The 27028-nt window shown below is 38.0% G+C and overlaps 3 protein-coding genes across 8 annotated transcripts; all 3 read left to right on the forward strand.

Annotated features, from left to right (window-relative positions):
• The first annotated feature begins 80 nt into the window (after positions 1-80).
• On the forward strand, positions 81-3255 carry pdp2 (putative pyruvate dehydrogenase phosphatase isoenzyme 2). Of its 2 annotated transcripts, none has more exons than XM_077193748.1 (2): positions 81-161; positions 588-3255. In XM_077193748.1, the coding sequence occupies exon 2, from the start codon at positions 632-634 to the stop codon at positions 2216-2218; it is 1587 nt and encodes a 528-aa protein (XP_077049863.1). In that variant the 5' UTR covers positions 81-161; positions 588-631; the 3' UTR covers positions 2219-3255. The 2 variants fall into 2 exon arrangements, with proteins under 2 accessions (XP_077049863.1, XP_077049864.1); XM_077193749.1 differs by lacking the exon at positions 81-161 and adding an exon at positions 248-320.
• Positions 3256-3746: 491 nt separating this feature from the next.
• anln2 (anillin, actin binding protein 2) lies at positions 3747-13129 on the forward strand. Of its 5 annotated transcripts, none has more exons than XM_077193739.1 (24): positions 3747-3833; positions 4312-4377; positions 4592-4765; positions 5318-5404; positions 5521-5693; positions 5805-5897; positions 6003-6083; positions 6364-6493; positions 6569-7014; positions 7331-7425; positions 7845-7974; positions 8097-8232; positions 8330-8494; positions 8594-8720; positions 8861-8909; positions 9042-9107; positions 9189-9221; positions 9454-9475; positions 9559-9668; positions 9939-9992; positions 10476-10562; positions 11092-11199; positions 11275-11411; positions 11855-13129. In XM_077193739.1, exons 2-24 carry the CDS (start codon positions 4320-4322, stop codon positions 12015-12017), a joined length of 2724 nt encoding a protein of 907 aa, XP_077049854.1. In that variant the 5' UTR covers positions 3747-3833; positions 4312-4319; the 3' UTR covers positions 12018-13129. The 5 variants fall into 5 exon arrangements, with proteins under 5 accessions (XP_077049854.1, XP_077049857.1, XP_077049853.1 ...); XM_077193738.1 differs by having other exon boundaries at positions 3751-3833; positions 4294-4377; XM_077193742.1 differs by lacking the exon at positions 6003-6083.
• A 1381-nt stretch (positions 13130-14510) lies between these two features.
• Positions 14511-25746, forward strand: LOC143697156 (B-cadherin). The gene is made up of 15 exons (XM_077194071.1): positions 14511-14540; positions 14997-15098; positions 15546-15695; positions 15835-15990; positions 16106-16250; positions 16354-16520; positions 17712-17840; positions 17943-18104; positions 18785-19029; positions 22028-22170; positions 23264-23485; positions 23572-23790; positions 24278-24408; positions 24520-24651; positions 24830-25746. The coding sequence occupies exons 1-15, from the start codon at positions 14511-14513 to the stop codon at positions 25037-25039; spliced, it is 2343 nt and encodes a 780-aa protein (XP_077050186.1). The 3' UTR covers positions 25040-25746.
• The last annotated feature ends 1282 nt before the right edge of the window (positions 25747-27028 follow it).

Below are 27028 nucleotides of genomic sequence, written 5' to 3' on the forward strand. Positions count from 1 at the left end.
AGTTACGAAAAAACTCAATGTATATATATATATGTAAAATGTTGAGTAACGTTACACATAGCATAGGACTGTAGGGGGCGCTGGGATCTGCATGTTTGCAACCTGCTGCGATGGAACTGAAAAGCACTGAAGAAGAAGAATCATTCGGCGAGTAGTGCCAGGTATGTCACTTTGACTCCGCATTTCACTCATATTAAAGCTGTTCTTTGACGGAATTGTTGCACTGACAGTTCCAGCATATCTATTCAATTACACAATCTGCAGACAAACATAAATATAATGCAAAATTAACCATTGTGCCAATTTTATCACGAAAGCCGGTATGTTAGCTTGTAAAGCTAGCACGTTTCACTTTAAAACCATGGTTTAAAGGGAAACTGTGTTTATACGTATGCCTTTATCGATTTAAGAGTTGGAATAGTTTGTAAGTATCTATTAACATTTTCTCAATCTTTGTTGGTTATATCACTGACGTGAGCCTGTAAAAACAACTATTTTTGCAGCTTTTAATCTCTACAACATATTGCTGTTCATTTCAATTTAAGACTGTCTGTTACCATATGTGATCTCACATTGTGTTTTCCCAGATGCTGGAGTTGTAGACTGCTTCAGTCACTGCATCCAGGCAGTAATGTCTGGCTATTTGCATTCGAGACTCCTCTTTTACACTGGCCGAAGACATCTGTCCCGTTTCTTTGCAGCCAGCCAGCATGTTATACCTGTTGCACAGTTTAGCACCTGCCTGTTCCCTTCTCAAACCCGGAGCTTCTCCTCCCGCAGTGGTCGATCAGATGGAAGCTCAGGACAGGAAGGAGAGAACACACTGTGTGCTCCAAGACATGACATGGACTTCCAGCTGAGCCGGCTGCAGATCAATGCTGTTCTGTGTGCTAACGAGCAGTCTGTTCGTATTCCAGAATTTGATGGCCGCGGTGGTCCCAGTCCGGTGCTGAGGTTTGAGAGTAACCAGCTTTCAGCCAACACTCCGCTAGAGGACAGACGCAGCAGCGCCAACTGCCTGCAGACTCGTGGCATGCTTTTCGGTGTGTTTGATGGACACGGCGGACATGTGTGCGCTCAAGCGGTCAGTGAGCGCCTGCCTTATTACATTGCTGTGGCGATGATGGCAGAGTCTGTCCTGGAGGATCTAGAGGCCGCCATGGAGACCGTACGACCCGTGCCGCCCATCCTGCAGTGGTATAAGCACCATAATGACTACAACTACAGGGAGTCAGCGGCCCTCTATGCCGAACATTTGCGTGTTTACTGGCAGGAGCTTCTGGCAAGTGAAGAACACGGTGACGGCATGCGCCCTGATGATGCTCTCTGCTATGCATTCCAACGACTCGACACGGATCTTTCCCTTGAGGCGCAGGTGCCGCTCGCAAATGACCTGATGCGGAACACAGCCATCCAGGCCGCCTTCGCTGGCTGCACAGCTTGTGTGGCTCACGTTGGACAAGGGGGTGTGCATGTTGCAAATGCAGGAGACTGTCGGGCAGTGTTGGGTGTCCAGGAGGATGATGGGAGCTGGAGTGCTCTTCCACTCACACAAGACCACAACGCTGCCAATGTAACCGAGCTGGAGCGGATCTATCGGCAGCACCCGGCCAGTGAACGGCAAACCGTAATCGTAGATGACAGGCTGCTCGGGGTCCTGATGCCGTTGCGTGCTTTCGGCGACGTGCGCTTTAAGTGGAGCCGTGAGCTACAGCAGAGTGTTCTAGAGAATGGAGAATCGGATTTAGAAACATTGAATCTTTATCAGTATGCTCCACCTAATTATCTCACCCCACCTTACTTGGAGGCCACACCAGATGTCACCTACCACCAGTTGCGGCCACAGGACCGATTTTTGATTTTGGCCTCTGATGGTCTCTGGGACGAGATGAACAATGATGAGGCAGTCAGGCTTGTGGCGGAACATCTGACAGGTATTCATCTGCAGGATCCAGTTTCAGCCAGCCAGCTCAACTTGGGACAAATGCAGCAGCTGCTGTTGCGGCGACGGGCCAGGGCAACACCCGCTTTGGATTTGAATGGAGCCACACACTTGATTCGCCATGCACTGGGCACAAATGAGTATGGTGAGATGGACCAGGAGAGATTGGCAACCACGCTGGCTCTGCCTAGCGATTTAGCACGCATGTACCGTGATGACATCACTGTCACCGTGATTTACTTTAACCCGAACTTCAACAAAACTAAAAACGAATAAAGAACAACATTTTAAAGTTTCATACATATACAGTTAGATTTAAAGAATTGTTTTCAGCTGAGAATTTTTATGCATTTTTAGGCAGTTTTTATCTTTTATATTGTTTCATCCAGTGCACTGCATACACCTCAAAATTCCTGAAGGTAACTTTAATTTGAGTTTGCAACAGATTCTTGCATTTTGTTTTGGAAAATGTGAATACAAACAATGGGTAGAATTCACTGGTTCATTTTAAATGACATCAAATGTGAAGGTACATTAGGTCAAGTCTTAATCTGTCTATGTAGGCTATGTTTTATATTACATTAGGCTGTTTTTTATATTTAATGTCTACAAATCTTTCGTTATAGTATATCTGTTATAGTATATCTGTTCATAGAAGTGGTCATTTAAGTTTAATTTTCACAGCAGTAGAATTAGAATTCCATAGCTGTTCCATAAGACATTAATATCACTTGCATTAAGCTTAAGTTGTTGTGCAGTCTGAATATTACATGAATTTAGCACACTTGGCTTCTGCTGTATATTATTTGTTTCTGAGCTGTCTTGGCTTGTGTTATGAAGACATTTTCACTTTGCACTTTTTAGGTTGTGTCAAAGTACCACCACAAAATTCTTGGCAATGCTTCAACTGATAATAGTTGTAGTGCAAAGTATGAAGGTCATAGGGGCTGGTTTTATGGAAGTTTTTTTTTTATAGGTTATGTGTCAACATTACATCAACTTGGAAGTACTTTTCAAAATCACTTTGCAGAGAAAATTTGTCTTTTTTTTTTACACGGCTTGTGTAGATTTATGAAGTAAAATGTGCACCGTATTTTCTGGTAGTAAACAATGTTTTGTGATTTTTTATATTTTTGTTACTTGTGTCTATATTGTTACTATTTGATCTGTTCTAATTTGAGTGACAGACTTCAGAGACTCCTCTATCAGAAATTTTAAAATGGGATAATATATTCACTGCAGAATTTTGTCTTTGTATTTTTATGATGTCTGTTATATTCAGTCTATCTTGTTATTAAAATGATTAATCCAAATTATCAGATTGATCTGTTGATTTTTCTGAATGCCACAAAGATAGAAGCAACCACAGAGCCTTAAGTCACATTGTAGTCTCTGAACATGGAAATATTATGTTATGCCTTATAAGAACAAGGTTATTAAATAAAATAATGCTAAAACACCTCAAAAGGATTCATATAAAGTAAAATATACATTTCACTCTCTGGTCTAAATTCTGTAGTTATTAGTATCTTGGAATGACATTTGTAGTCAGATATGTGGAATTGTTTTTAATAACAATGAGAATTTTTCTTAAGCTCATGCTTAAACCAACTTATCTGTTACACAACATCTAATGATAGGCATACATAACAGGTACAATGGAATTGAACATTTATGTAAGTATTTTTGTTTATTTGTGCAAATATTATGTAAATCTCTCCACATCATAACGGCATTAATCATCAGGCCACTGGAGGGCTCTGCGGAGTGACCTGAGCCGATGTTCTGCGCATGCGCGTAACGCCCGCGGAAATTCAAACGCTCGAGCTCAGCTGACAGACAGATAGACATTTGAAAACTCCACCAACTCTGACACGGTTATTTTACTGAGGTAAGAGTAAGACAAATATATTTTAACGATAAAACTGACAAAAATGACTTAATATATTTAAACACATACCATAGCCTTTCACTCTTTACGACTCCGACCATTTTGGATATCGTATTTTCAACAATGTTCAACAATGATTGCTTGCTAGCAGCGCATTGGCCTCTTAACGTTAAACTCGATTTATGAAAAACACGTATTTTCGATCGTTTAGATTAATCTGTAATCTTAACGTCAACGGTCGTAGTTTATTGTTGTAGATATAAATATTTGAAGTGAAACTATAAATTGTTCTATAGTACTCTATGTAAACAAAGTTAGTAACTAGTCGAATTTCATATAACAGTTAGCCTATCATTCATGTAACGTTAATCTCAGATACAGATGATTTAAGACTGGACAGTCTCTTTTACTTCAATATGTTGTAAAGTCTAAATTAAACTTAATTTCTTTGAACTTGAAGCTGTTTTTCAACTGTCAGGTGAAAAGATGGAAAATCAAAAGAGACCGAGAGATCCACTGGAGGAAAACCCTTCAACTTGTAGTGGTAAGACTAACCTCATTCACGCTTTATACACACAAACCAGTGTGCAAGTGCCTACCTAGACACAGCATTTATGAGTGTATTAATTTGTTAGGCTAATTGATGAAAAGTCTAAGATACAGAAGCTTGAGGTCATTAATTTATTGTTTATATAGCAGCTACACAGATTACATGTGACACTGTCAGTTTAACCATTAGGCTACATAATGTTTTCCAGAACTTGAAAATTTGTTGAAGAAAAGGCGGTTGGCTGGGGGAGATGAGAACCTGGACCCCACAAAATCCCCTGCCAGGACACGCTTGAGATTGGCAGAGCTAGAGGTGAAACCAGACACTCCAGCCATATCCTCCATCCGCTCCAGGGTCCAGCAACTCAGCCAGAGACGAGATGGTAAGAATTCAGATTGATCATTTCGAAAATTCACTCTGCCAAACAATTCAAAAAATTTCTAGCAGTTGTTCATGTCTTTTAACTTGCAAGTTGATTTTCCATTACATTCCAAAAATCGTTTTGCTTGAGAAATGTTTGTTTTTTAATTCAGTTTATGTAAATTTATGGAGTAAAACTGGAGCACCATGTTTCCTGACAGTAAAATAAGTTTTGCTTTTTACATTTCTGTTATTTGTTTATATTGTTTCTATTTGTTCTTTTCAGACTCTCCTCTTTTAGAAATTTGGGAATGTATACTAAATTTGTTTACCAAATGTTGACCAACTAAATCATCTACAAAATGCTCTTTCCTTTAAATGTGAATTTGAATGTAAAATCTTGATGTTAAATGGCCATGTTATTTATTAACTATCCTACGGGCCCTTTTTATAATGCATGCTCATTTTATTGCCTCGAAATGTTTAGAATTGTGCTGTCGATATGCTCTTAATCGGGTTTTTTAATTATATTTCCGAAGTTTAGTAATGAATTGCCCTTTTTCTGTTTGGTCAGGTGGGACTGGGTTAGTCCAGCGCTGCCTGTCTGACCCCGGGTCTGAGGGTTGCGTCGGTGGCATGACCTCGGCGGTCTGTCACATTGGTGAGTATATTCTTACACACAGGCTTCACTATGCTTCTTTATTTACTGCATCATGTATTATGTCAAAGATGCTCTTTAATTGTGGCCAGCTTTCTGAATGTGTGTTTTTATGTAAGGTGAAGGAGAGTTTAGCTCTCGCCTGCAGCGCTTCAAAGCTCCAACGCCTCTGAACAGCCCTGGTCGCTCCACCCCCTGCACACGCAATCTCTCCAGCTTTGTGCATGGCATCCAACAGCAGCTGAACGCTGCAGTGACACCCAGCAGTAAAGAGGCCTCCCGTATCCGCCAGGTAGATCTGTCCCACGCACCTGACCTTTTTTTCTGACTATTCAATCCTTCAGAAACACTTCTCTTAGAGCAGGATTTGTATTGTTACTAAGACCAACCGTCTCTTGTGCAGGCACGCGAGGATGAGTTGCGTTTATTGAAGGTTCAGCCAGTGGCAGACAACATGTGGTTGAAGAGGAGTTTGTCTGACTCTTCCCTCGCTGAGGTGAGCCAATCAAGTTATGATGTTTTTGTGCTACTTGTGGAATCTTGTTTGGCTCTAGGGCATTTAGGAGTTTAGATCGAAAGTATATGATCTCCATTTTCCCAGAGGGCATCTCCATCTACATCCTCTCCCTGGGTTTACAGGAAAACTCGAAAACTCCAGTGGCCTCCATTACAGCCCGGGAGTGTGAGCACGTATTTGAGACAATTCGTTGAAGTGTATTTGATTTTTCAGCTCCTTTTTGGGTTGTTTTCTCTCTCTCTCTTTTTTTGTGGTTTTCCTCACCCTTGGTTTTGATATTCATCCTCCTGTATTTGCCTATGGTCGCTGGGGCAAAGTGATTTGTTTGCACAGACTCACTTGGGAAGAACAGTGTTTTGTTTCACACTTGCGCACCGTTTTATTTGTGAAGGTAGGGCAAAACCTAGTTTCAGCTTTTATTCACAGCCTTTTATTTGTTCTGCAGGAAGAGCTAAAGGGAACTGAATTCAGCTCCTGTGAAGGTGACAGTAAGGTATTTGATGGAAGTCTGAACACCACACTTCCATGTACTGTGGACATCCGTTTCCCCAATGAAGAACTTTACACCTCAACAGGTAAATGTAGTTTCCTGAAATCTATTAGTTCTACTACCATATTGGCCATAATTACCACATATACATCTTTAACAGAATCTGGGGCTTTGAACAACTCCGCCCTAATTGACAAGATGTTTGAGGAAGTCCTACAGCATGCAGAAAAGGAAGATAAAGGTGAAGATGAAAATAAGGAAGAGGAGGTGGAGAAAGATGATAGCAATTCATCACAGCCTGAAAAGGAAGACAAAGCAGAACCAGACACAGTTGAAATGGAAGACAAACCAGAACCAGTCACAGTCACCTTAAATGAGGAGCCTCTTGACCATAGCGAGATGTGTGAAGACAGTGTAGAAACTCCTGATGCCAGTTCTGCAATGGATGACGACAAGGAGGTCCAGTCTGTTGACCATGGTGAAGGAGAAATAGAGGGGAAACAGGAGAGCGCCCCCATGAGTGCTGAAGACGACTTTCTAACCCTGCCGCCCAGCTGTATCCTCTCTCCTCTCAGCAAATCTGTGGAGGCTGTTGTCACACCACTGGTATACTGGCCTGGTTTCAGATGTTTTAAATGATTTTGTAGTGGCAGCCAATAAATGGGAGAAATTGCATTAATATGGCTGTGTATTTTGTAGCCTATGAAACCCTACAACAATATGCCTTTTAGCATAAATATGCCACTCTTCATATGAAATTAAATCCTAAAAAAAAATATATTTTTTTTCCCCCTTGTGTAGATGAGAAATTCACATATACAGATACATGCAACTTTCAGTTAGAGCGTGAGAATGTAATCGATTATATAGATATAAATGTTTTAGGTGGTTAACAAGACTATTTTTTCTATTGTTCCTACAGAAGATTGGAATCACTGTGTCTAAGCCATCAGTCCAACCACCCTCCCCTGAAGAAATAACAGATAGTCCTGCTGAAAATGTTCAACCTTTATACAGGTGTGCCTCACTTGAAAAAGAAGAACCTTATTGTCATTCTCTATCACTGTGCTTATCTTTCTTGGTATTTAGAAATGATGATGCATAATGCCTACTAGTGATAGACTGATATATCAGCCAGTTTTTCTCTTATAATAATATACACTACCGTTCATAAGTTTAGGTTTGTAAGATGTTTTTTAAAAAGGTCTGTTATGCCCACCAAGGCTGCTTTATTTTTTTTATTTTTTTTAAAGTGCAATGAAAATATATTACTGACCCCAAACTTTTGAACAATAGTACATAACAGTATCATATCTGTCATGAGCCACTCAGCTCTCTCGATTTTGCTCAGCCACTGGTATTTTGTCACTGGTATCCCTTTTAAATTACTTACACAGGTCATTATGATTGACTGTTGTTTTACCTATAATTGACAGCATTGACGCTTACCGCTTACAAAGGAAGATCCACCATCCCTCTACTCAGAGCCTGACCCCTGGAGTTCAGAAGCAGGTTCAAGAGAAGACATGCTCAAAAAAGCCCATCAACATCAAGGAGAGAATTAAGGTTTGAAAAGGGTCTATAGATATTGAATTCATTTGTCTACCTGTAGAGAGACTTCCGGGGTGTTTTAAGAGACTTCATGCATGCAAAAGTTGATGCAGGAGATTGTATTTGGTCCATTTAAGGCTTTAAATGAGGAGGCAGCCAAGTTGCAGACAATCATCACACAGACTCTGCAAGCTCTGAGCTGCTGCAGTGATGAGGAACACGGGAAGGGTTCCCAGCAGGAGGCTGAGGCTGAGAAACTTTTGCTTGTCTCCAGTAAGTATAGTAGAACCCTAGTGAAAAAGCTTGAACCTTCTGATAATCACTCGGGCTTCATGCTCTGATTTGGCTCTAATCCGTCCCTGTAATGCAGGTGAGAAGCGAGCAGCTTTAGTGGCAGAGGTCAGCAGGCTGAGAGAGGGCGAGTCTGGAGAACCAGAGTCCCAGAATGCAGCTCTTCAGCCCTGCAGGGGCACTGTCAGCATCAGCAGCATCCAGCTGCCCCTCAAGGTGGAGTTTGTGTGCTCTGCTCGCACAGGTGAGTGTTGATGCATATTTATTTTTGGAAGCAGTTAAATCTTGATTGCTCAAGGTCGGTGTTTACATACAATTTGTTATGACTGTTGTCTCTATAAAGGCCGTCCAACGCACTACTTCTTCGTTTTGATCCGTTATGGCCCATGTAACATTGTCGCGACACCTTTGGCTACAGCTGCTGATGCCCAAAATGGAGACACCATCTCCTTCCCGACTTCCATCACACTGTGAGTCCTTACACTACATAAAAGGCTCTTCTGCTTCTTTAAACTGATATCAGAGTTTAAAACGGCACAGTTTTTTGGGGTAGAAGGCTTTTAAATATAACACTAGTAATTTACCCTGGTTTTAATGTTTGTTTCCACAGACAAGACATTCGCTCCAGTTTTGAGATTGATGTTGAGGTTTACAGTTTGGTAGGTACCACTCATATACCACCAAAAATATTTGTTTTCATTCATTCGAAGAGAAATTGCCCCTCTCGCAAATTTGTTTTTCTTCCTCAAACTAGTTTGTTATACGACTTTGTGTATTTCTCTGTTTTATAGTCCAGTACTCCGAGTAATACCAGCAGTGTTAATGCTCAGCAGTTTCGCAGCTCAACAAAGTCAAGGGTATGTTATGCTATGTACAGAGCAGAGTGTTTTATTACTTTTGTCAATGCACAACTGCAACAGAAATGTTTGTGTTTCTAGGTGACACCCAAGAAGATTCTCCACAGCATCACGGTATGCATCTTCTCTCTCTGCTTCATGAAACATGCGTTAATAAAATTTCTGTATTTTCTGTAATTCTAACAATCAATAAGAATGCTTTCACACACAATTCAGAAAATAATTCTGCTTATGTATCATGAATGAGGTGCAATGTGTGTTTAAATTGGGAGAAAATTAATCAATGAAAAATTGTTGAATGACAGACAACCTCAGGTCATCCAAATGTCTATTTTTGTTTTCCTAGAAGTCTAACCAGAGTGTGACATGTAAGTATTTAACTAAGTTCCTCATTTAATCATCGGTTGATTGGTGGTAACAGATATTTATATTTCTCTTCTGTCCATTATAGCTGCTACTCTGCCTGGTCTGAGTACCCAACGCTCTAGTAACTTTACATTAGTGGGCTCTCACAAGATCACCTTGAATTCATTGGGACAGAGCAAGTTTCCTCTGGACAAGGTATTGATACTGCTAAACTGGGGTCACATTAGAGAGAAAAAGGAGAGGAAGTGTTTGTGTGTTGTCACTTTTTTAGGCACTTGTATCACTTACAATAATAAATATTGTATACACTTTTACACTGTTAATTGTGGATCTTCACTTTGGGCATTAACTAGGACATCAATAGTTGAACGGTGTATTGAGGTTTTGTCTTGTGTTTGCACTGTGGTGGGAGTTGTGGTGATGTAACTGGGTCTCTGTCCATCTCTCCTGTTTCTTTCCACTTAGATGAAATTTGAAGGCAAAATCAGGCGACTCCTTGGAGATGAGTTTCTGGAAAAGGTGTCACTCTTTCCACCTTAGTCTCTGCGTCTGGTTTAGTGGGCATTGCACATTTTCTGTGTTTGTGTGTGACAGAGTAAAATGCTGTGCATTTTATTCATCTGTGTTCTGTTTAAATGTCCTGGCCTGTGCAATGGTCAAAAAATTATTTTGTTTGCTTTGGGATAAATTAAACCATTATCCCACAATATATCCTCTCTTTGAATTTCCTAATGTTCTGTGTGTTATTACTGAGATATCAGGAAATTGGAGAGTCCTGGAAAATTAAATATTCATTGTTCTAGTTTTGCCCTGTTGTCAAAAATGTAAATTCTAATGATATGTGGTTCATTAGAATTATTATAGTTGTTTTTAATGTTCTTTGAATGTTATATTTAGATATGTGCAATATAACCAATGTGGTTATATTAACCATTACAAAAAACCCATCTGTTTTTTTTTTTTTCCTGTGTTGTAACTTACCTATTTGTTGTTTTTGTGTAGGTTCCCTTCCTCTCTCCTCTAGAGGGCCACATCTATCTGCGGCTGCACAGTGAGGGCCACTCCAATGTCCAGCATCAGAGCTTTTTGGTGGGTTGGTGTATATGTGTCCCAGAACCTGACTGATGCCTCAGTTGGCTGGTTTTATTGCATGAAAAGGGCACTTAACATATCAGTGCTCCCTCAGTTAATTTGTATATAAGCAAAACTGTGATAATACATATTTACTAAACCAGATGTGTGAAATAAGGGAACAGTTTATCTTCATAGTTTGATGAATGCAAGTTTTGAAATGAAAGTTTGAGAATGGCTTTGGATACAAGAATATTTCATGTGTTGCATAGTATAGCTGCAGTTGGTCTCAGAAAGCAGTAGTCAGCCTAGCCTGATGAAGCACTGTAAAGTTCAGTGAACGAACGGAGTGCGGGCTTGAGGTCTGAGGAAGAGACTAATAAAGCAGTGTTCCTCGCCTATTACATCAGTACTTCATTTTGTGATTTAATTATTAATTTCATCTGTGTTGGACCAAAAAATCTCGTTATTTCGTGTTATTTATGATCTGTTTGTGTAGGAAATGTGCTGTGAAATGTATGCTGATATTTTCTTTTTCCACTTGTAGACTATGTTTGAGGATGTGAGTGGCTTTGGAGCCTGGCAGAGGTTCTACTTCATTCTGGAAGGAGGACACCTGCTTTACTGGAACCACCCTAATGAAATGGGCGACAAGGTGTGTTTGTGCAGCATGTTTGTAGGTAATGCGCATCCTTTCTACTCAATGTCTTTTTATCATCTTTTCTTCCAGCCAGCAGATGGCAGTCTCTCTCTCTTTGGCTTCAGCAGTGTCAGGCCTGTGGAGCGAGAGTCCTGCGCACGGCCGCACACCTTTGAGTTAGTAGAGACTAACACCCTTCAGCAAGAAGACAGCCAGACCTTGAAGAAGTAATGCATCCCCTTTCAACCTGCTTTGTATTGGTACAATGTCGATAGTATACGTAAATGAACAACGTTTACTCGTTCTCTATGTTAGCTGGACAGAGATATTCACGTTTATTTGTCAGCTGAAGACTTTTGAAAGCACCAGGACTTCCGTGAAAACTACAGATGATCCTTTGCATTTTTGTATTCCATTTTGCCAGTGAAGTAGCACTTTAAAGCAATAGTTCAGCCAGAAATGACACTTCTTTCACAAAGGAGAAATGACATGCTCCTCTTTTCCATCTAATGACATTGATTGTAGTGATCATGTTCGTAGAGTTCCAAAAAAGATAATCACGCAAAACCAAATGAGCTTCACATTTCTGCATTCAGTCCTGTAATATTTCTTTATTAGTTTACACTAGTTTTGAATTTAAGGTGTATTTAAATGATCTTTTGTGGTGCAGGTGCTGGTTTTCAGCAGACACAAGAGAGGAGAGGTCTGACTGGATGGAGAAACTAAATCAAACCTTACTGGACTTTCTTACCTGGAACAGGAAGCCTCTTTCTAACGATAATCGGGCCAGCACATCCTCTAACACTGGGACCTCTCGTGAGAGCATTCTGTAACACAACACAAATGTAAAACCTCACCATGTAACACTAAGAAAGGAGATCTCTGAGAATATCATATGTGGCACTAAAAAAAATAAATGAAGTGCTTCTGAGAATAAACTCGGGGGCAGCCAAACAGGACTGTTTTACGTAATGGTGTATTATAATCCATATCCATAATTTTCATAATCCTAATTTTTAGGTAAACCATGTAGTAAGAGAGCAGTCCAGTTTATATGTATGAGGCAAGTCTCTTGAGTGCCTATATGACTGTTTATTTATCTCCTGTCTTTTTGACAACCGCCCATTATTGAATGAAAGTTTTACATTTTAATGCAATCTGTTCCGGGTTATGCTTTTGTGAGGGTTTCCTTAATTACACTAAACAATATAGTTTTTTATAGCATTAGTTGGAAAGCACTTCTTGTCTGCCTTTGACCGAAGCTTTTTATGTTTTTGCTTTTTCATTTACTCGGGGAACAATTTAAATGACTGTCATACTGCAGTCGTCACCTAGAAGGGAGAATAGTTTTTATTTTGAATGTCCAATATAAGTACGTCATGAATCGTATAGCTTATAATTTTTCAGCGAGGACTGTTTCATAGTATACCTCCATAACTTGATTTTGAAAAACATTGGCAGTTGTATACTTCAAAAATGATTTTGGGAGTACCTGACCATGCATTATATCTAATGAGGTGTATATTATATTTCGGGAGACAGTCTGGCCAGCACAAACTAAGCAATTGAGTTTATACTCTAATCTGATGGTCATATGGGGTTCTTGGGTTCAAATCTGGAATGTGCAAGAGTAAAAACAACACTACAGAACTATCTGTCTGAAAATGCCTTAGAAATTGCCATGCTTGCGGGGGGAGAGAGCAAGGTATGACCTTGTGACCTTTTTGAGGTTTATTTGAAGCTTCTGATTGTCTTCAGAGTGAAGAGTTGCCACTCTAGGGACTGTGAGACTCTTAGGAAATGTTTCTGTGCCATGTATGTCCTATATATGTGTTTTTGCCAAGGGTCTCATATGCTATTGCTGTGTTAAACTATATAAAACTATATGAAATATCCTGGTAAAGGTATTGTAAAATAAAAATGGCTGTTAAAGCCTGGCCCTTAAGTGTTTGTTTTTCTTTTAAGCGTGAACTTGGCAGCAGATCTTATTTTATTTTTTGCAGATCTCTACATTGCCTGACAGAACATCAGTACAAGCCATTTTACCAAATAGAAATATGAGCACTTTGTATTTGTCCTAAATCATGTCCTAACTAAAAACTCCTGTTGTAGTTGAAATTTTTCTTTCTCTAATCTAGTTTATCCCTGTATTAAAGTAAATGATACATTTTTCTCAATAATCACGTACTATGCCTTAAGTGTTTCCAAAGGAACTAGTATTTTCTGTATTGTTTTTTACATAATCTAGAAAATACTAGCATATTGCCAAGATCAGGTTTAAATACTGATCCAGATAGACACTTACTGGTAATGATCAAAAGAGAAATCCTAAAGAAACCAGATGTAGGACACACACTTCCATATCATTCTGTGAGGCAAGTTAGCTTGTACTGCCAGGTGATTGTTCTAAATTGGCTTATGAGTTCTTTCAGTCCTTAGACTTCATCCTTATTGGGTTGCTTGAGTTCCATGTTTTGTCCTAAACTGTATGATAATTTTTAAAGAAAACCACATCATGGTGAACAGTGAAATGGTTGCCAATTATTGCAATTGAATGAATGCAAAGGCTAGCTATCAACATTGCATTTAAGAGGTTACTTTTGTGTAAAGTGGTTCATTAGTAATTATTTTAAAGTTTAAACAGTCAGTCATTAGTAGTTCTCCAGTATTTGCATACGATTCAGTAAATGATTATCTAAAAGTCAACAACCCAAATCATCTGTTTGCCACCTTTCTACAGTAGTTTATGGCAGGAACTGCAGAGTTAATGTTGTGCTGCTCCTGCATTTTTACATATTAATTATGGAACAGTTTTTTAAAGTCTCACCAGAAAATTCACCAGATGCACTGCTGCATCTCCATAAAATAAACAATTCTCATGAAGTAATTTTTCCATGATGACAGCAGCACTTTTGTCTATTTGTTCGGCCCTAGGCTTGAAGCATCAATACACTGCAAAAAGTCTGCATTTTATAATATTAGAAAATAAACTTTTTTTATTTTGTCAAATATTTTTTGTCACTTCTCTGACAATCATGGATGTAGTTTGCTGAAGCTATAACTGAATTGTCCATGCAATGTCTGCATATGACTTCTACACTTATGTGTGCTTCATCAGTTTTTAAACATGCCATCATCTGTCGTGAAACGCATTGTCCTCTGACGCTTTGCCTTTAGCACCTTCTCATAAACATGCAAATGCGCACACACACACACTGAGATCAGACTTTACAGCACAGGAACTAGGCAACACAGTTACCTCTAGGAACTAGGAAGAGAGATACACAGAGAAAGTGTGTATTTCATTACTCTGTTACATTGTGAGCATGAAGGGATATACCTGTGTTTTGTCTCTGGTGAGTGTTGTTTAATTTACTTATCTTTTTCGTATATTTTTGTTCAATGCATGTTGTTATGAAGACACCATCATCTGTGTGTATTTCTGTCTGTAAAAGTTTTAATTCCAGAAAATGGATCTTACAAAATGTTATATTTTAATTCAAATTAAATATTCTGAATGTACTGTATGTATGGAAATTGTTTTCAATGCAGAGTCATGTCATTCTTTTTAAATTAATCACTGTGTGAGTGCGTTTACTTCCTTAAAAGTAGTCATGTCTGCAGATTTTATTATAGAATGTAGAAAAAATGAATGCATCAGAATTAACATAGTATTATGTGTTCCAACTTTACCTATAGTAGTATGCAACCTGATTCAAGTTAAAAGTTGTACATTTTCTGATTACTTGAATTTTTTTTATTATTATTTGAAATCATATAAAATGATGCATGCTTCATCTATGTTTTAACAGGTGATATTCACTATCCATGGAAAGCTCATACCAGAGTATTTCGAAGCCATTCAACAGGGACAGTTCATGCTTGACACGAGAAACAGCAGTCTGCTTTGGCAGGTATATAAATTACCCTATTATATATTTATTATAAAACTGTTTTTTTTCCTTTATTATTTCTAAAAGTTTTTGGTCGTTCCAAAAAGTTTTTGGATGCTTATTTGAAATGAAATTCATTGCAAAAACAAGTGGCATCTGCAAATAAATGACATTTTTGCAATTACTTTTTTATTATTATTCAAGTCAGTTTATTGTTCACATTTTCTACCTGCATCTGACAACCACAAATTGTAAAAATACATTTTAATCAAATTTTTTTCTAAAACCTAACAAACATTTAGAAAAGTGTGTTAGTGCTATCTTGCTTTGATTTAAAGGCAACTTGTATTTTGGATTTTAAAAATGCAGCTGAACAGACCAAATACTTTTTGGAAGCATTGTACTGTAGTTCAAAATCTTTTAAAATCTTTACATATTTTGGTTATTCTACTTAAATTTGTCATTTAGAATAGCACAACCCCAGAGACCCATAGTGTCTTGATGAGGGACATTCCCAGGCCATTTAATGCCATGATCAGAAGAAAGAGGGATTGGTTGATTCCCCCTGTCAGCATTTCAGAAAATGACAAAGGCCCATTCCCAAAGCAAGTGGTGAAGGTGTATCTCTCTTCTATATGTCCTTTTTACTTTGTATCCTATTTTTAATTTGCATATCATTGTCTTCTTTGCTCTGTCTTTATTTGAAAATTTCATAAAAGAAGAGTTCTTTTCTTTGCTTCTATGTTTTGCTCTATAGATGAAGTCCACCGCTGCTGATTCCATGAAAATGATTTATAAAATAACAGGTGCTGGAGCCGACCAGCCTCCCGAGGGCCTTTTCAAAGTGGATAAATATTCAGGCATGTTGTGGGTCACCAAATACCTGGACAGAGAGGAAACTAAAGAATACGTTGTGAGTGACCTACAGTGATCGAAGGATCTCAAATATAACAAAGTTAGTGTGTAATTTTATAGAAGTAGTTTATGTTTATAACTGCTGTATGTTATGTGTCTGTGCACTTGAGCAGCTCACAACTCATGCCTCAGCAGAGGATCAAGACTACACTGAAACCCCTGTTCAACTCACCATAAAAGTTCTTGACCAAAATGACCACAAACCCTTCTGTACCCAAAATCCTTTTATGGGAGAGGTCCTAGAACGGGCCAAACTAAGTAGGATGTGGAGATCCTTCTATCCGTCTCAGAAATATCTTTCAATAACTAAACATTTGTTTCTTAGAAGATAAAATAACACTAAATACTATGTTTTATACAGATGTGCCTCTCATACAAGTGACAGCAGAGGACCTGGATGACCCCAGAACCTTAAATGCCATTGTGCGTTACAAACTGGTGACACAGGATCCCAGCATTGGGGCATTCCGCATTGACCCAACCAATGGAGTCATTAGTCTGGCCTCTATGGGCATTTTGGACAGAGAGGTATTAAACTTAAGTGATTTTGTACATGTAGAGACCGGTTGTTATGAAAACTAAAGCTATTGTAAATAATTTTTGTTATGGAAGCTTGTTGTGTAGCGCAATTGCGCTTCGGCCGACCTGTGTTCGGGTCCCAGCTTGTGGTCCTTTCCTGGGCTTGCCTCCACTTTGCTTCCTGTCAGTTCCCTATGCTCAGTAAAGACAAAATTCCAAAAAGAAATCTTTAAATGATATATAAATATTAGATGAACTTATACTTAAAGGTGCAGTATGTAATATTGATAGCTAGTGTTTGAAATGGGTATTGCAGTCCAAATTCTAAATATTGGAGAGGGTCGTTTCTCCCTCCTCCTCAGACTCGACCCTCACGCTGGTTTCCAGATTCAGGACATGCAACAGGAACAAGTGCAATTATTAATAAATGGTGACGAGCCTTACACTTTAAGTTGAGGAGTTGATTTATCCGCGTTTTAATATTCTTCTAAACATAGAGCTTTTAAAATGGATGCTTTTTAGATTGGGTAGAATCTGCGATCTCTGACTTAGTTTGCTTGCTGGCTAAAATACGCTGGGTTTTCCGCTAAGTGGCAACTTGTGGTGTCGAAATACTAATGGCTAAATTGGCAATAGTGTTCTCTTTGTGGTGGGTGGTTTCTGCGGATTACCGTACTCTGGTTTTACTGTTTAAGTTCATCAAGACATACTTTGAATGATGGCTTTACAATGCCTTGTTTGAAAGTTTAAGCAAGTTTAAAATTTAATTCACAATCCAACTTAAATTCAGAATTTTGCCCAGGTTCGTGTCAGGTGCTTCTAGCAATGCAAATGACTGTGCTTTTGGGTGGGTAAAGTCACAATTTATGACTAGTGCACCCACATTTAAAAGCACCAGGATGATCACTAGTAGCAAATTAGTTAAAGCTCAGTGATATAGACTCAATGTACACTACATTTTGGGGTCGGTAAGAATTTGTTATGTTCAGTGTCTCATGATCCTTCAGAAATTCTAATGTGCTTATTTGGTGCTCAAGACACATTGCTTATTATTATCAATGTTGAAAACGAGAGCTGTAAAATATTTTTGTGGAAACTGATATTTGTTGTTGTCGTCGTGATAGTTTGATTAATAGCAAGTTCAAGAGAACAGAATTCACTTTTGATCGAATGTGTTCATGTCCATCCCTGTGGTAACAGAATCATACAGTGTATACGCTGGATGTAGAGGCGGCAGATATGGATGGTCACGGTCTTTCTTCCACCTGTATGGTCACCATCATAATCACTGATAGCAATGATCACGCACCCAAGTTCAGCAAAAGAACGGTGAGTTCATTGTTTGTTTTTCGCTTCATGCTTAATTTTCTAAACATCTGGCAATGGCATTGAGTCCTTATGAAACAATCTGTTTGTGTGTGTTTTTTACAGTATGCAAGCACAATACAAGAAAATAAGGCTGAGGAAATTGTTGTAAGGTTGTTCGTCACAGATAGAGATGAGCCTTTAACTGCAAACTCAGTGGCAAAGTTCACCATCATCCAGGGAAACGAGGAAGGGTTCTTCAACATCAGCACCGGCCCCAGCAGGATGGTGGGAATTATCACAACATCAAAAGTGAATATACAAAGAAAATATACAACACACTGAGATTGATACACTACCGTTCAAAAGTTTAAGAATCAGTTAAGAAATGAATATAGCAAGGATGCATTCATTTGCTTAAAAGTGGCAGTAAATTTATAATGTTTCAAAAGATTTCTGTTTCAAATAAATGCTGTTATTAAATTACCGTTCAAAAGTTTAGGGTCTGCAAGAATTTAATTTTAATTTTAGAAAGAAATGAATACTTTTATTCATCAAATAATCCTGAAAAACACAAAAACATATTAAGCAAGCAGCACACCTGTTGATGATTTATTGATAATAAAAAAAAATTCTACAGCAGCAAATCAGCCTATTAGAATGATTTCTGAAGGATCATGTGACACTGAAGACAGGAGTAATGACAGTTAAAATATTTCCGTTGTTACTGTATTTTTGATCAAATCAACGCAGTCTTAAAAACATATAATAATAAAAACTTAATAAATATTACTAACCCCAAACATTTTGAGTATTTTATTGTCTTCACAATAGCACCGTGACTTATTTCGTTCCACCAGCATGTGTGCTGTTACAAGCTTTTTCTTTGTTTGTTATTTACTTGGGTCAGTGATGGGGATTGTTTTTTTCCTCGGAAAATAAACATCCAATTGTCCGTATATTTTTAGGCTCTGGACTTCGAGCAGGCCAACAATTTCTCTCTGCTGGTAGTGGTAACGAACGAGGTTCCTTTTGCTGTTCCTTTGCCCACTTCTACTGCAACCGTCACCATCACTGTGCAGGATGTAAACGAGCCACCTGTCTTTGAGTCTGCAGAGAAACGGATCATAGTTTATGAGGACCTTGTGGTGGGAAGCACCATCCAAAAATACACAGCCAAAGACCCAGACACTACTAGAGAGCAGAAAATAAGGTTTTACATGCATACATACACAAAACAGCACAATTATACAGTGTGTCATATCAACCCCATTTTTGTATTTATCTAGCATATTTATCATGTGACCAACCTTGACCAAAGTTGTAATAATGTCTGTTGTTTTCAACGTTGAAACAATGTTTAATGCTAAATGTTTGTAAAAGGGTTTACAGAATACTTATAATCCAACTTTGAACAATTTTGATATCAACGTTGATCCGATTTGCAAAATTGAAACAGATTTCAACAGTGACTCAACCTTGATACATGACGTTGATTCAGTAAACATTGAAATGCCTGCTGGGTATGTTCTTTTATTTTAATCTGAAAAATTTCTTTGTACTTTAAAAAAACAACTAAACCAACTAAAACGTTTTTTAATCACAAAAGGCCTTTACAATAAAGTGCAGTGGTGGTACCATTTAACAGTTATCCAATGTAATACTATGTTACTTTGAAGTATATGGTATTAAATTATCAACATATTAATGTATTTACAGTAATTATGTATTATTTATCATCATTTCAACTATGTTGTCATAACCACAAACCATAAAATGAAAAGTACAGCGTTAAAGTCTGTGTATGTTTCATTCATACTCGACGCTGGAGAAGAATAAAGAGAAGAAAGAAATGTTTTGACTGATGAAACGTGAAGAGAATTAACACGATTGCAACAGTATTGTTTATCTTCAAACCGTATATTTTATAAGGAAAATGTATATTTATAATGCAATGCTAATCGACATAGCCTTTATCACTGTATAGAATACTACAAAATAATATAATTTCTGCCTCATTCTGTGATAAGAAGCCAAAGCAGTTCGCAGATAAGTTATTTCAAACATTTGATTGACACTATAATGCGTGTTTGGACTGATTAGTGATGGAAGAAACCTTTTCGAAGCTTTTAACCAATTGAACCAATTGCTTCGCAAAATTATTCACTATTTCGAACCGCTCAACACCACACGTTGGTGACGCCTGCTGGTCAAAACTCTTTAAATGCAAAAAAATTAACTCCTGCCAAAACATATGTAAAAACAGCTTTTAAAACCCATTGCAAAAGTTTTAATGAAAGTATTTATTTATTAAATGCAATTAACAAATGATCAAATACCAATAAATAGGAAGTGTCTGTATAACATGTTCTTTTATCAATTTGCAGGACTTGGTTAAAGGGGTTTGTCAAAACAGGCCAATAAGAGACTATTAACCACTACTCTTTCTTTTAAAGTTGCAGTAGGGAGTTTAGAGAAAATGTTGACTTGGCCTGAAAATTTGAAGCACAACTTACAGGTCCAACCCCCTTGCTCTCTGCTACACTACAGCCCTCCCTCCACAGCTCCTCCCCCACAGCGGAGCCGGCCGTGAACGCGCAGGCTAGTAAGCAGGACCACCGATGACGGCGGATTATAAACAGTTATGGAACATTCACTAATAGGGACGAAACATCAACAATATGCTTTACATTGACTATGGCCTGCCCATACTTTGACTACAAACTTGGTCCTCAAATCATTATGTATTTTGCAATACATGTAACTTTATAACGTTGCACTCTTTCTATAAGTTATAAATAGCTAGTAAGATAACGTTAAAGGATTAGTTCACTTTAAAAAAAAACTTTTGCTGATAATTTACTCACCCCCATGTCATCCAAGATGTCCATGTCTTTCTTTCTTCAGTCGAAAAGAAATGAAGGTTTTTGATGAAAACATTCCAGGCTTTTTCTCCATGTAATGGACTTCAATAGGACACAAACGTTTCAAGGACCAAATGACAGTTTCAGTGCAGCTTCAAAGGGCTTTAAACGATACCAGACGATGAATAAGGGTCTTATCTAGCGAAACGATCGGTCATTTCAAAAATAAATACAAAACTTTAAGTTTTATAAGCACAAATGCTCGCCTTGCTCTGTTCTGTGATGCACGTTCGTAATCCTGTTCGAACTCGTTCATCAAAATGAACAAATCTTTTTTCGAGTCATTTTGTTCGTTGATTGAACGAAGTGACTCCGAAAAAGACTGGTTCAAAATGAACAAATCTTTTTTCGAGTCATTTCGTTCGTTGAATGAACAAAATGACTCGAAAAAAGATTCGTTCATTTGGATGAACGAGTTTGAACTGGAGAGTCACGAACGACGGTACGCGCTCGCGCTGTGCAAGAGAGGGGTGATCAGCGCGTACACGAGTGGATTGACACTGCTAAGACATTCCTAATGGCTCTGATTGGTTGTTTCTGACCGAGAGCGGCGTATTTCTGCAAATGGCAATAGGACCACAGGGAGGAGCCAGAGGAGCTTGATTTTTTCACAGATTATCTGTCTCATATTCTACTGTCAGGACATAATGACAGTTTTAACAAATATTTGTTTACAAAAGTTACCTACTGGAGCTTTAATTACTCAAATGCCTCATAAAAATGTCTGCAAATTTATAAAACTGATACGAGATCAGGTAAAAAGCATAACAATGGTGGTGATGATCAGTGATTCATGGGTTCACTGTGATCAGTCCTAGGGTGGCCGGACAGTCCGGTTTTTAAGCCCCCTGTCCGGCGCAGCCTCAAGCCGGACACTCATTTGTCCTCCTTTTTGGAGTTGTGCTGAGCCGCGCATGCGAGACAGAACATAGCCTACTGTACGTGTACGTGTAGCGCGCGCACGGCAGAGAGCGAGAGACCTTGCGTGCCCTCATTTTAGTCTCTATCAAGTGTAATTGACCTTTTGTATGCAATGGTGTTATTCATTGGTAATGAATAAATTAATTATTTTATGATAGCATTTAAAAAAATAAAACAAATTCAAGATTTCTATAGATATCAAGATATATTGTTAATCGTTATTGTGAAGTATTTGTAGTAAAAAAAATATGATATTGTGACAGCCCTAACTCCAAGGTACTACAATAGTACACATACAAACAATACGATTTTATGTGCACCACTGTGTCTGTTGTGCTCATTGTTTTGTTTTTGTTTTGATGTCAGATATAAGTTGCTGCATGATTTCGCAAACTGGCTGGAGATCACAGAGGACACTGGACTCATCCGAGTCAGGAGCTCATTGGACAGAGAGGCCTTGTTCATAAGAGATGATCAGTACACAGTCTTAGTAGTTGCATTTGACGATGGTAATTTAATTATAAATCTAGATGATTAAAGACTTGGAATAGTTCACCCGAAAATGAAATTTGTCATCTACTCACTCCTCTGTTGCTCGAATCTGATGTAGAATTTAGAAGACTTGGAATATATTATTAGACTTTCATAATATAATATTTTGTGTTGAATACTTTTTTTGCCTTTTTGGAATTTTACAGCTGTGGTCATTAGCCCCTTTCACACAGTAAATCCCGGTAAATTACTGTTAAATTACCAGAACAACTTTTCCAGTAAATACACAAATTAACGTAAGCAATGGAGTTCTGTCTTTTTAACACTAAGATACCATTCATACATTAGTACCAAAACACTGGTAAACTCTGCAATGTCAATCACAGAAAATGACCTACTCTGACCCGTTTTTTTTTTTTTGTTTTTTTTTCATCCACTTGGATGAGAAGTGTTTTAGTTTCACACTTTCCAATTTGACTACTTTTTTGTAGTGACAGGCGTTAAGTGGATGATCACACAGAATGTGGTTTTGCTCTTAAAAAAAAACAAGATGCATAATACTGTATAGTAGCCTATTGCAGTTATTATAGTACTCAATAACTGCAGAGCCACAGGACTGATGGCGCAACGGTCGGTCAGATGTCCATCTAACATATATATATTGAAAAACAGATAAAAGCAGTGGAACTTACTGTAAACAGCTTGCACTGAGCTTTATGATTGGCCCAAAGCAGACTTTTTACGTAAGCATGTTCTGACCTTGTATGCGCTCATACCGGTAATCCAGTTCTTTGTTCACACACAGCATCAGTTTTGTTTTCCACAATTTATGTTATATCTTCTCATACAGGGAAATTGCCAGAACCGATTTACCGGTATATAAAAAAAAAAAAGGTCCATGTTCACAAATGATCATTTAATGGTAACTTACGAGTAAAGACTGTGTGGAAAAGAGCAGAGTAGACTTTCTCCTAAACACTCCTTGTTACAGATAACAGAATTTTACTCTTCTGGTGAGCTACTCTTTTTAAACTGCACACTTTAGTAATTATTCTGATCAAGGCAATGCCTCAAGCCTTAAAAGTTGTTGCATTGTATTTCTTTGTTTAGATGACGAGCCCGCCACAGGAACAGGCACATTAGTGATTAAGCTGTTGGATGTTAATGACAACGCTCCAGTGCTGGAGCAGCGCAGAGTCCCAATATGTTCTAAAGAAACAAAGCCTGTTTGTTTGACCATCACAGATCCAGATGGACCAGAAAACGGCCCACCATTCATCACAGAGCTACATAAAGAATATCAAAGAAACTGGACCATCATCAGCAACTCCAGTAAGACTGGTTCAGCTAACATTAAGTTTTGTTAATCTGTTCTAAATAAATTGTATATCTCGCAATCTTCTCTGTGGTATTCTCAGGCTGTGCGGCGTGGTTGAGACCACTCAGACGTTTGGCTCTTGGCGATTACAGCCTGTTGTTGCGTGTGTACGACTCTAAGATGTTATTTCAGGACTGTTCTATCATAGTGGAGGTGTGTGACTGTAAAGATGATGATGTGACCTGCTCCAGCGGTGTGTATGCTGCTAACATCTCCACCCTGTCCGTCTATGTTTTAGCAGCTATCTTATGCTTTCTTGGTAAGCAAACAACTCATAAATATGGGTTTACAAAAAAAGAAAAATGTGATTCATAAATCAGATATATAAACCTTAATAGGACATTTTAATTTCGAAATATATATTTGTAAATCTATTTATGAATTACCATTTTTTAACATTGTTTTTGCAAGAAGTCTCTAATGCACACCAAGGTTGCATTTATTTATTCAAGCATATGGTGAAAACATTAATATTGTGAAATATAATTACAATTTAAAGAACTGTTTTGTACTTTAATATATTTTAAATGTAATTTATTCCTGGGATGTAAAGCTGAATTATCAGCATCATTACTCCAGTCTTCAGTATCACATGATCCTTCAGAAATCATTCTAATATGCTGATTTGCTGCTCAAGAAACATTTATTATTACTGTATAATGATACTAGCCTTTGCAATCTCCACTAATAACAGTGCTGATAATATGTAAAAATATATATATATATATATATCTTCTTTTCTTTAGTGCTGCTTCTGCTGTTGTTTCTTTACCTGAGGAGAAAGTGTGGGAGAAAGTTGGAACAGTTTAGCCTCAAACAAGAAGATAGGGACAATATATTTTGTTACAATGAGGAAGGAGGTGGTGAACAGGACCAGGTGCACATGGTCTTCCTCATGTCATATTCATTGAATCCACTGAAGCCTTTTACTGTTACTTTGCTCCGTGCTTATGTTGTGTGTGTACATGTGTGTGTGTGTGTTTTACAGGACTATGATATGATGCAGTTGTGCTGGAGTCCAGAGATTTTCTCTACAGATGTTGCCCCGCCGGCCTTATATACGGTCTTCTATCGCCAACATCCAGAAGAAAATGAAGATATCGGACACTTCATTTATGAAGTATGTATAGAGTGTTTGTGTGTATATGTGCATAAGAGTCACCATGATTTCTGCAAGTTCAACATACTTGTTGGCCCTGGAACTATGGAAAAGAAAAGATCCAGGAACATGTCCACAACAGAATCCCCATCATCATGAGTTAAATTGATGTGTAATATATTGGATTCTGTTTCTGTAGAATCTGTGCACAGCAGATGATGACCACTATGTGGCGCCGTATGACTCCATGCTGGTGTTTGCTCATGAGGGTGAGGGGTCTGAAGCCGGATCTCTCAGCTCTCTGCAGTCGTCCATCAGCGATGGAGATCAGGACTTCCAGCATCTGCAGCATTGGGGACCTCACTTCAAGAGACTGGCTGATATGTATGATGTAGAAGAAGATGAGTGATATGTCCTCGATATTTATGTATGCATGTATAGGAATGTGTGATGTGAAATCTGTAACTAAATATGCTGTAATGTGTTAATACATGCTGACAGGAAAATTTTATCTTTAGCTTGTCACTGGGGCAATGTTACATATGACACTGAAGCCTCAAAGCGCGTATCGAGTATGCAGCACAATTTCTCATCAATCTCCGTGCTGGAGCACGTATTGTTTTCAGAGAAACACATGGTCAAACAAAAACGAAGCCTTTCTTTCTTTCCAGTCACGTGAATGCTTTACTTTTTGTTACTTTCAGAATGTTTGAATACAGACCAATACTCTAAGGGTTTATGGAAGTTCAAGTTTTTTTATATATACCCCATATTACATTATCATATATTCTGCCATATAAACAGTATAAAAACCATAAAATAATTAGCGCACCATTATTTGCCTCATACAACTCTGTTGGTCTACATTGACTTTATTGCCAAATTTTAATTTGTGAATTATAATATCAGAAAACTGAACATTTAGCATTGTCAGGCTTTTATTTGTGCTTAATGGATGAAACAAAGGAGCATTTTTCTGTGTCCTCATTCAACCCGCCGCATACCTTATCTACCCCAAAAGTACTTTTAAGGTACCCTTAAAGGGTTAGTTCACCCAAAAATCAAAATTATGTCATTATTCGGGTTCAAATAAATATGTCTGGTTTAAAAAAAAAATGCAAGTCTTCCCCTGTGTGGAAATCCTTAGACATGTTTGCAAAGATTGTTTTGTTTACAGCGTGCGTCTCCCTCAGACTGTAAACGAAGCTCGGGCGCACCAGATAACATGTCAGTTCGTCTTACAGACTCATGAATGCGGATTGACAACAGAACCGGAAGAGAATACAATGCTGAATAAAGTCGTCGTTTTTGTTATTTTTGGAACAAAATGTATTTTCGATGCTTCAAAAAATTCTAACTAACACACTGAGGTCACATGGACTACTTTGATGATGTCTTTATTACCTTTCTGGACAAGGACGGTATACCGTACATACATTTTTAATGGAGGGACAAAAAGCTCTCGGACTGAATCTAAAATATCTTAAACTGTGTTCTGAAGATGAACGGAGGTCTTACGGGCTTGGAACGACATGAGGGTGAGTCATTAATGACATCATTTTCATTTTTGGGTGAACTAACCCTTTAATATACTAATATGCACCATTTAGGGATAGATAAGGCAGAAAATGTGTAACTTTGAGGGTTCTTCCACAGTGTTAGATCGTGCAAAATGTTAGATCGGATGGATCTCGATGTCATATATATCAGATATAATTCGACCCTGGACGCCGAATCCCTGCCAGAAGATATCAGTCTTCTAAGAGTTTGACTGACAAAGCCATGGAGGAGCAGACGCTGGAGATGAAGTGATGATTATAGAAAGAGCACAGTTTATTGAATAATCTTAGTTGCGTATGTTTCAAGACTTCGTCTGGCCATTACAATTCCAGAAAGTGTTGTTAAAGGGTAAAACAACGGAAAAAATTACTGCTTCACATCATCGTCCTGTGACGTTAAAAACTTTGAAATGGAGGAATGAAATGAAGACAAACATCCCTTCAAACCACACAATCATAACATTTAAACAATAGAAAATGAAGTTATATAAAAAACACACACAGGTTGCTATTGAATTCTTTAGATCCTTCATCAGTGACTAGTTGTTGTCCCCCTGGCCTAAAGAGACTATTTTTGTGCAGTGTTTCTTACAGTATAGAGTTAATTCAGAAATAATAATCCAAGACTGGGGGATGGTGCTGAAGGTATCTTTTTTTTGTTTTCTCTCATTCCTTACTCTAATTTAGCATGTAGTTGTTTTATCAGAAAAACGTATGCATACATTTTATATTTGCGTTATGCAACTGAAACTGACTAAATGTACATAAGACAAGCACCTGCTCTTTATTTATGTTTTATTTTATTTTACGTTTTAATTTGACTTTTGTTTAATACAATA

Source organism: Siphateles boraxobius, unplaced genomic scaffold, assembly GCF_051911475.1.
Source record: "Siphateles boraxobius isolate OS27281-9 unplaced genomic scaffold, OSU_SipBor_1 31, whole genome shotgun sequence".
In the NCBI taxonomy this organism is placed as follows: Eukaryota; Metazoa; Chordata; class Actinopteri; order Cypriniformes; family Leuciscidae; genus Siphateles; species Siphateles boraxobius.